At 36.6% G+C, this 10883-nt stretch overlaps 1 protein-coding gene across 1 annotated transcript; it reads left to right on the top strand.

Moving 5' to 3' along the window:
• The first annotated feature begins 1549 nt into the window (after nt 1-1549).
• On the top strand, nt 1550-9103 carry SPS1F (sucrose phosphate synthase 1F). The gene is made up of 13 exons (XM_059575415.2): nt 1550-1972; nt 2103-2192; nt 3015-3259; nt 3575-3638; nt 3779-4477; nt 4854-4970; nt 5107-5238; nt 5365-5541; nt 6058-6111; nt 6201-6263; nt 6376-7311; nt 7506-7633; nt 8377-9103. The coding sequence occupies exons 1-13, from the start codon at nt 1790-1792 to the stop codon at nt 8645-8647; spliced, it is 3159 nt and encodes a 1052-aa protein (XP_059431398.2). The 5' UTR covers nt 1550-1789; the 3' UTR covers nt 8648-9103.
• Nucleotides 9104-10883: the final 1780 nt, after the last annotated feature.

Genomic DNA, 10883 nt, shown 5'->3' with positions numbered 1-10883 from the left:
AAAAAAAAAAAAAAAATTGCCGGAAGGCTCTTGGGTGGCCGAACTATCCCATGGCCAAAAAGGAGTGGCTGGCCAAAGATCCACTCCCAAAATTTTATTTATTTATTTTTTAAAATTTAATTAAATATAATTTTTTCATGTTTTTAATTTTTTTAAAAAATCATGTTTTGAATTAATTAATTATATGGACATGTGTCAAATCGTGATTGGTGCTGACGTGACGTCAAATTTTGGATAAAATTTTGACGGAAGGACCATCTCCGTCTTTAGACAAACTAGAGAAATCTCTTGTGATAAAAAGTAAACCATATGAGTTAAAAAATAAAGAAGTTAAATCATAAGAGTAAATAAGATATTTAATCATTTAAAAAAAATTACAAATCGCACTTTTTAAAATTGCAAACCCTAATTTTGACATGTCCACAGAAGAGGGGGATGTGAATTTGAACTAGAGACCTTGACTTTATAAGACGTGGTCTCCAACCAATTGAGCTAATTCTTGGAAAGAAACCTTAATTAATATATCTGTCAATCATTTTATAATCTATAAAACCTCGTATTTATGAGAATGTGAAAATTTTATTTTTAGTAAAATAGAGATTAACTATTGTTTTTCTCTCATTCTAATCCTTCCAGAACCCACTCCCACTCCCACTCACTCCTGTCTTTTTCTTACCACCTCAAAGGCTCAACTTCCACGGCTCCACCCATCTATTTTTAGTAGCTCGTAAAAAAAATAAAATCTATTTTTGTGACCCTATTCCCTATTGGCTCTTTTTTTTTTTTTTTTTTAATAGATAATATTATTGGTGTTTCAAACAAAAATAAAATATGTGAGATATTTCCTTTTTAGGTATATGTGAGATATTATTTCAAGTTCATCTTGTACAGCATATTTTGGAAAAAAACACACAAATAATTCCTTAAAGATTCTTCTGAATATGGCATAAAAAAAAAATCCCATATTCCAAAAATATCTAATAATTCATTTATTGAATTTATATGATAAGATAAAAAAAATATTAACGTCAATCATTTCTCTATTTTATTTTACAATTATTTCACAATGTTGGTGCAGTAATAACTAACCCTAATTTTCTTCTCCAGTACTGCTATTTACTATATTTTTTATTTCACAATTATCTCTTACAGCTAATGTGGCAGCAGTTTCGATCAATCATTGAATTTTTTTTAACAAAAATTAATTCAACAGTTAAGATTGTCAAATCAATATTGTTGAATAATTATAAAATAAAAAAATATTTTTTAACAATAATTAATTTTAAAATTGATTAAAACTATCACGTCAGTAGAATAAAATAATTATAAAATAAAAATGGAATTTTTCTTATATTTTCTTGAATGGAAGTTGGAACCAAAAGTCTAGTTATCCGGCACGTCACGTGAGTCAAAAACTTGCGTGGACAAGTAATATTCAGACCCGACCCGTGGGATCCACGACACAGTCTCTGCACATGAATATGGAGTTCCGGAATCTTCGTGGTTTAAATCAAAATACCCCAAAAATATAAAAAGAAAGTTTCTTCTTAATTTCTTTAGCGCTTAAACACGGTTTCTTCCTACATGAATTGAAAATGAGTATCGTGGGAGTCGTTGTCGTTAACGTATCGGGTATCGGCGAGACAGTAAAAGCTTAAAAGAAGGGCTTGTTGTCTGTCTCTCTGTGAATATCTCTTTTTTTTTTTTTTTTTTTTTTTCTCTCTCTGTGTTTTTCCTGAGAAGTTGGCCGAGAAAACAGAGCAGAGGAAATCAAGGGGAGAGGTGGAGAATGGCCGGGAACGATTGGATAAACAGCTACCTGGAAGCCATATTGGACGCGGGTCCAGCGCTAGACGACGCCAAGTCATCTCTGCTGCTCAGAGAGCGAGGCCACTTCAGCCCCACCCGCTACTTCGTCGAGGAGGTCATCACCGGCTTCGATGAGACCGATCTCCACCGTTCCTGGGTTAAGGTGCCTACACCCATCTCATTTTTCTTTCTTTTCTCTCTGTTATTATGTTTATGTTATATAAACCATGAATTTTCTGTTTCTACAAGTTTCTCTGTTTCTTCTGCAATTGATGATGTGGCGTGTGATATAGGCCGCGGCGACGAGGAGTCCGCAGGAGAGGAATACGAGGCTGGAGAATATGTGCTGGAGGATTTGGAACTTGGCTCGCCAGAAAAAGCAGGTAAGTTTTTTGTTTTTTCATTTGATGAGAGTTCTCTGTTTTGGTTGCTTGCTTCATGCGACTGAATTTTCTAGATTTGGGGTGATCTTCTGTTTGATTGTAAAGAAAAGTTATGATATGGGTTTTTGTGCATTTATCATTTTTTTTAGTGGGTGATAGAGTGATTGATGCAGAAGTTTGTGAACTGGTGTTGTTGATTGGTTGGTTACTGTTATCGATTGGGGTTTAATTTTCGGTGTGATTTGATTATATATATATATATATTTTTTTAATTTATTCTTTTTACTAAATTTTGTTCTTCTTTTTGGAATTTCAAAATGCCGACCTCCAGCCCAACACAGATCTTCCTACTCATCTTGAAGAAGTTGGTAGTTTCTTTGATCTTGTTGGAGAATATGAAATCTAGAAATTTCTGTTTTGAACTTGGGGATATTGGGTCTGTTGCAGAATAAAACAGTATAGGTAATTGATTACATTGATTTCTGTTGGTATTAATTTTACTGTTTCAAAGGAGTATTTAGTTGTAATGCTATTTGTCTTGGTCACAAATTATTACTTTGCCGGTCCTTCACAACTAAATATATTTTGATTAGAATTTAGAAGGTCTTATGTTGAAGACGGTAAGTGTCGATTTGCTTGATAGATGGGCAAAGAAGAAAAATAAAATATATTTTTTAGCCACAAGATAACTCATTCTTAACCATGCTTGTGCAACTATTCATTGGAATATCTGGATTCTTTGTATATATTAAAAGAAAACATCATGTTCTGGTCTGAGTTATTATTTTTATTTATTTTATTTATTTATTTATTTTTTTGTAGCTTGAGGGAGAAGAAGCCCAAAGAATGGCTAAACGTCGTCTTGAACGTGAACGAGGCCGCAGAGAAGCAGTTGCTGATATGTCTGAAGACTTATCAGAGGGAGAGAAGGGAGATGTAGTCGCCAGTGACATATCAGCTCATGGTGAGAGCAACAGAGGCAGATTGCCAAGAATCAGTTCCATTGATGCAATGGAGACATGGGCTAGTCAACAGAAAGGGAAAAAACTATACATAGTACTTATAAGGCACGGAATGAACTTTAATGCTCTAATTTTTCAAATTTGGTGTTCCACTGTATTGTGAATGAAATAGGTGGTGTTTCTGTCTGTCATTGTACTCAAGAAAATTGCTTACAGCTTCTGTTTTATGTATCTAATGAAAGAATATAACCATTCTTCAACCTCAATTGTTTTATCACCGAAGGGAAATAAAAGATGCTAAGCATGCTGTAATGATAATTGACGTAAATGTATTGCTCAATGTTGAGGTATACAAACTTTGGTCTCTCTATTGTATGCATAATGGTCTTTAATCACTTTTAACAATTAGTATCTGTGCAGCATTCATGGTCTTATACGGGGTGAAAATATGGAGCTCGGTCGTGATTCTGATACTGGTGGTCAGGTAATAATATTTTTCTGTAGAAATATTTGTTATCAATGTGGTCCTGATCGTATGATAATTGTTCTTTTTGGGCTACATTGTATACCTTATATAGTTTTCTGATTTAGATACTTGAATGCTCTTGGTTTTTGTCCTTTTAGGTTAAGTATGTTGTGGAGCTTGCTAGGGCCTTGGGCTCAATGCCTGGTGTGTATCGGGTTGATTTGTTAACTAGACAAGTATCTTCACCAGATGTAGATTGGAGTTATGGGGAGCCCATAGAGATGCTGACTCCAAGAGACTCAGAAGGTTTAATGGATGACATTGGGGAGAGCAGTGGTGCCTATATTATTCGTATACCATTTGGTCCAAAAGAGAAATACATTCCCAAAGAACTTCTGTGGCCGTACATCCCTGAATTTGTTGATGGTGCACTTAGCCATATAATACAGATGTCCAGAGCTTTGGGTGAGCAAATAGGTGGTGGGCACCCAATCTGGCCTGTTGCCATCCATGGGCATTATGCAGATGCTGGGGATTCTGCTGCTCTTCTATCTGGTGCCCTAAATGTACCAATGCTTTTTACGGGCCACTCACTTGGCCGAGACAAGTTGGAACAACTTCTAAAGCAAGGCCGTCTGTCCAAGGATGAAATAAACATGACATACAAAATTGTGCGTCGGATAGAGGCAGAGGAAATAGCCCTTGATGCCTCTGAAATAGTGATAACTAGCACTGGACAAGAGATAGAGGAGCAATGGCGTTTGTATGATGGTTTTGATCCAGTACTGGAGCGTAAACTACGGGCAAGGATCAGGCGTAATGTTAGCTGTTATGGCAGGTTCATGCCTCGTATGGCCGTAAGTAATAGGATGCTTCTTATATTCTTGTGGAAGTGGTAGTTGCTTTTCTTGATTGCGAAGTTAGAAGTATCAGTATCTCCTGCTCTCAAGGTTCTGATCATGGATGCTGAGCTGTCTTTTCACTTGACTTAAAAGAAACAAATCCCGAGTGAATTGCCTCTTATATAATTAGAAAATGCATGCATGCTGAAATTCGTGCCTAAATTGAATTGGGCAGACAGGCAATGTTTTGTTTGTTTCCCACCCTGATACAAAGTAATATTTAACTTCTTATACATAAATGGTTTCCTGTTCCCGTGGTGTTATGATAAGTTTCCTAGGTAAATTTCTTGCTCATACTTATATATATGTTATCATTTATACATCTCTGCAGGTAATTCCTCCTGGAATGGAGTTCCATCATATTGTTCCACAAGATGGTGATATGGAGGGTGAGACAGAAGGAAATGAAGAACATCCTACTTCTCCTGACCCACATATCTGGTCCGAGGTTCAAATTATTCCTTTTGTGTTTACTTTGATGTGTCCTAGACGGTTTTGAAGATATTCTGCTTTGCCAGGTTTTTTGTTTTCATAGTTTATTTGGTTGATGAATTCATGCTAATTTTAAACTTGCCATTTTACAGATAGCGCGCTTCTTTACCAATCCTCGCAAGCCCATGATACTTGCCCTTGCTAGACCAGATCCCAAAAAGAACATCACAACTTTGGTCAAAGCATTTGGAGAATGCCGTTCACTAAGAGAGCTTGCTAACCTTGTATGTTGAATCACCTCATGGGACTTGTTTGCTGAAGAAATCTTCTTGATTGTGTTGATTAGCTAAATTGGATTTGTTCCTGATGTGATTTGTCCTATACCTTTTCTTTCTCTCTGTACCATGCAGACACTAATTATGGGCAATCGTGAAGGAATTGATGAAATGTCAAGCACGAATTCTTCTGTTCTTCTCTCAGTGCTTAAGCTTATTGACAAATTTGATCTCTATGGGCAAGTGGCATACCCCAAACACCACAAACAGTCTGATGTTCCTGACATTTATCGTCTAGCAGCAAAGACAAAGGTACTCCTTTTAGTTTATATATCAGATTGAGATGAGAGATGATATACCCTTAAGCTTTAATTAGGATAAATTGCATGTTGTTGGAGATAGCCAACCTTCTACTAAACTGTACAGAGTGCAATCCACTAACTATATTTAATTGTTTATTTGGTTTGTTTATACTGAACTCATGGAGTCCTTTGGTGACTGTAGTATATTTCCCCCCTTTTTAATCTCTGGAACTATATGTATTTTCGCATCCCCCAACTGCGTATTATTTTGATATCAGTATTATAAAGAATTTGATATCACCACTGTGCTCCAGCATTCAACAATTTAGTTAATTAGCAGTCTCATAGTAACATTTGTTTTTAATGTTAATTCTTCATTCTTGATTGCTTTTGGTATTAAGTTATGCATGCTAAGATGGTGAATGGGTGTTCTATCCCTATATCTTGTATGCTCGCTGATGGAGATGTATGTTTATATGTTTTTTTTCCTTGTCAGATCTTTCATTCTGATTCAATTTTAATGCAGGGGGTTTTCATTAATCCAGCTTTCATTGAACCATTTGGACTTACTCTTATTGAGGTGCTCATTTTATACATATGAAGAGTTCATCTTTATCAGGTTAATTGTAATTCAAAACCAATATAACTTCTGCTCTTCTTTCGGAACAGGCAGCAGCTTATGGTTTGCCTATGGTTGCCACCAAAAATGGAGGTCCTGTCGATATACATCGGGTAGGCCTGCTCATTGGTTGTATTGGTCAGAAGCTTGTAAGGATATAATGCTAGACAAAATGGAAGAGGTTCCACCTCAGTGTTCCGAAACTGATAGGAGCTATTTCTGCAGGTACTTGACAATGGTCTTCTTGTTGATCCCCATGATCAGCAGTCCATTGCAGATGCTCTTCTAAAGCTTGTTGCAGATAAGCAGCTTTGGGCAAGATGTCGGCAGAATGGTTTAAAGAATGTTCAGCTGTTTTCATGGCCAGAGCATTGCAAGACTTACCTATCTCGAATAGCTACCTGCAAACCAAGGTATCCACATTGGCAAAGAGGTGATGATGGAGATGAAAGTTCAGAATCGGAGTCACCCGGAGATTCCTTGAGAGATATACAGGATATATCTTTGAACTTAAAATTTTCAATGGATGGAGAAAAGAGTATGTCTACTGGAAATGATAATTCTTTAGAATCTGAAGGAAATGCTGCTGATAGAGGGAGTAAGTTAGAGAACGCCGTTTTGACATGGTCAAAGGGCATTTCAAAGGATGCGCGAAAGGCTGGATCCACAGAGAAAGCAGACCATCATAACAGATTTCCGGCACTGAGGAGGAGGAAACATCTCCTTGTCATTGCTGTGGATTGCGATAGTGATACAGGTCTTCTTGAAACCATCAGAAAGATTTTTGAAGCTACAGAAAAGGGAAGGAGTGAAGGCTCTTTAGGGTTCATATTGTCAACATCCTTGACCATATCTGAGATACACTCATTTCTGGTCTCAGGGGGGTTGAGCCCTAATGATTTTGACGCTTTTATTTGTAACAGTGGCAGTGATCTCTACTATTCATCTCTTAATCTGGAGGATAGTCCATTCGTGGTTGACTTTTATTACCACTCACACGTTGAATACCGTTGGGGTGGAGAAGGCCTGAGGAAGACTTTGGTTCGTTGGGCAGCTTCTATCAATGATAAAAAGGCTGGGAATGCGGAACAGCTGCTTACTGCAGCTGAACAACTTTCAACCAACTACTGTTATGCTTTTAAAGTGCACAAGCCAGAAATGGTAAATTTTGTTTATGCTCATTGGGAATGCTGAATGAAATGATCAATATTGTCTACTTGAATTGAGGATGAATCTATTTATTTGATATTTATTGTTCGTAAAATTTCTCCAATGGGTTCACATATATAAGGTGCAATGCATGGGGTCTACATTTTGAGAAATTATCTCTAATTTCTTTTGATATTATCTTTTAGGTACCTCCTGTTAAGGAGCTTAAGAAGGCGCTGAGAATTCAAGGTCTGCGTTGCCATGCTATTTATTGTCAGAATGGGACCAGGCTTAATGTGATTCCTGTATTGGCATCACGTTCCCAAGCCCTCAGGTATAGTTGTTTTTTTTTTTTTTTTTTGGTTGATCAGGGGTATTATAATGATTTTGATCTGAATTATTGATTTAATATCAAAGTAATGCTACTCTTCACACTCATTTCACACCCGCTTGCGTAGTGTATTTTAAGTGGCTTCTAATGTAAGCCACCTAAAAAAAGAATAGAAAAGCCACTTAAAATACATCACATCAGCTAGTGTGAAATAAGTGTGATAAATGAGTGTGAGAGTAGCATTACTTTTAATATTTTGTAACTTTGACCCTCTCCCTCATTCTGGAGTTATATTATTATGGATTTTCATGCCAAAAAATCAATTGCTAAATGGTTGCATGAGTAGTTCACCTCAAACGAGACTTGTAATTAGTTATTAAAAGCAACATATTTTGGAGTAAAGGCCTGTGCAATGTGAGTGGCTTGTTTTCAATTCCTGTGGTAAATTACATCTATGTTTCCACCATCAAATAATAGACATGTTTTCTCGAAATTTCGGAACTGTTTTCAAGTGATTTAGCAACTGATTGGTTCAATTCAATTCCTTGGTTGAATTAACAATGTTTAGAGGCTTGTTCTTTGCATGTTTCATAATTGATGGCAGAGGTCTGAACTTCTCCTGATGTTTTTATTTTTTATATTTTTTATTCTATATATCCAAGTCTGAAACTTGCTTGCTTAATATCCTAATCCACAAAATGTGGATTATCTTGTTCTTGGTATTTAATGACTTGACACATCTTCAGGTATCTATATGTTCGTTGGGGTGTGGAGTTGTCAAAGATGGTGGTTTTTGTTGGAGAATGTGGGGACACAGATTATGAAGGATTGCTTGGTGGGCTGCACAAAAGTGTAATATTGAAGGGAACTTGTAGCAGTGCCATTAATCAACTTCATGCCAACAGAAGCTACCCACTTTCGGATGTCATGCCATCTGACAGCCCCAATATTGTTCAGACAACTGAAGAATGTAGCAGCGATGAAATCCGGGCTTCCTTGGAAAAATTAGGTCTATAAACAACAGATAGAGATCTCCAACAATTTTACTGCCTGCATTGGTATCGATTCGGTCTGCAAATCTGAGAAAGCTCCAATAAAACCTACTTGTTCAAGTAGGTGTCGGGCAGCCCACCTACGTGTTTGGGCAGGTAGATCCTATAAAAGTCCTCTCACATTTGTTGGCCAGGTTGCTTGTAATTCGAATAGCAATTGTTGGAGATTTGAATCCATAAACAACGCCCTCGCTACTTGTGGATGCAATTGAGGCTTCCTTTGTATGTTGCTGTTATTACTACTACATGAGCATTCCCTTATTCTTTAGAATCTTGCCCTCCATGCTTGTTTTTAGATTTCCTTGTATAAAATCAAGAGCTATATCCAATTTTTGTTTGTTCTAGTAAAAAACGAAAACCCTTTGCTGCTTCAGTGACATGGGAGTTCTGAATAAGAAGCCTACTTTTCTGCTGTTTGTGTTTAACTCTTGTAATTATTTGTAGTTTTAATTTTGGCTATTAAACTTATATGCAATATAAAATATACTTTCTTGTTGGAAAAATTAATAATAAATATTAAAACAAAAACTATTCGTCTGCTTGCTTTCCAGTTTCCGTATAATCTCCATATTTCTCATTCCGACTTCCTCTCCCTCTTTTGCCTGCGTAAGAAAGATAAATAATATAATGAAAATAGAGAGATTGAGTGTAAATAGATTAAGTGTAACGGGCTCGTAGTTGCTCGACTAAAAGGATGTTAAGTTTGGGAGAAAATCTTTAAGGAATTCAACAATTGTGAAATGTTGTTCTAACAAGCTCCAAGATCGTTCGAACGAAAAGGGAACCTCGACATGGCGGTCCTATGCACTTGTGGGAGAAATTGAATGGCCAAGATTCGAACTTGGAAAAGTGTGTTTTCGTTCTAACGAGAATGACATTTTTATGTGGCAGTGTCACATGGAGTGGTAGGTGAAAATGAACCACTGAGATTTGAGCTGCCAAGCTTGTTTGGATTGGTGTAGATTTGTTTGAATGGTTAGAGTTTGACACACATGGGAAGGTGAGATTTGACGTTCAATTTAATGCAGTTGTCACGTGTTCGTTTGAATAAGGTCAGATTTCATATGAACATTGAGGGTATAAAACACAAAAATCTGAAGGGGAAGTTATTTTTCCCTATCTTTGTTTGTTTCAGTTGAGAGAGAGAGAGAGGACGCGAAGAACAAGCTTGAAGAAAGGGAAACTTCAAGAGGTAGGTTTTATTCTCTCAACACTTGGTTTTGTGTTATTAGGTTTATGAGTTGATGTTTTGATGATTTAATGAAGTTTATGTGTGTTGTTGTTGAGGTAACGTTTGTTGTGAGGAGATTTTGTTATGGTGCTGTTGTTTTAGTGTTGTTGAGATGTTATGATGTGGTGTTGAGGTTGTATGAGGAACGATTTTGGTTGTGTTGTAGTGTGGTTGTGAAGTAGTAGTGTGTCGATGATATTTATGTGTTGTATTTTGAGGTTTGGAGATTATGTTGACTATTTGTGAGATATTGTTAGGGCTGCAAATGAGCTGGCCGGCTTGTGAACCCGCTCAATACCCGCCAGTTAAACTTGACTCGAAATCGAGCTCGACATTATTCAAGCCCGCTTGTTACTGTACAAGCTCGCTCGATTAGCAAATGATACATACCTGCCTCGCCCGACTAAACTCAGTGGCAGCCACCCCTCAAAAAAAAAAAAAAAAATAATAATAATAAATTTTATGTTTTTTTTATTAAAAAAAAAAAAAAATGGCAGCCACCCCTCTTGTGGGAGGGGGTGGCCAACGAGCCATGTGAGTTTTTTTGGTCTGATTCTTCCCAAATTGACCCTAACCCACGTTGTGAAATCTCCACTTTGCCCATGATAACATCCACGCGTGTTTAATAATTTTTTTTTTTTTTTTTTTTTTTGGTGAAGTCTAGCCGACAACCTCCAACCCAACTTGTGTAGAGAAGAAAAAGTAGAAGCTTCCTCGTGTTCGTATTTCTTCGACCAATTGCTACAAACTATTGAAGTTAAATCGAGAAAAAGGTAAAGTTGACTTGCACAAAAATTTTTGTGCTATTGCGATTACAGTTATTTGAAGGTATGCCCAAAAAAACCATCTTTTTAAAGTTAGGGTTTTGTGTAAAATTGGGGGTGGTTTTAGGGGAATATTTCAAATTCGATGTCATGACTTTTATAGTTTAGTATTTGCCTTTAATTTGTGAAATTTCGATAATCTTTTG

This window comes from Corylus avellana, chromosome 11 (genome assembly GCF_965113065.1).
Source record: "Corylus avellana chromosome 11, dhCorAvel1.hap1.2, whole genome shotgun sequence".
Lineage (NCBI taxonomy): Eukaryota > Viridiplantae > Streptophyta > Magnoliopsida > Fagales > Betulaceae > Corylus > Corylus avellana.
Note: the sequence above shows the minus strand (reverse complement) of the source record. Positions and strands in the feature narration are given on the sequence as shown.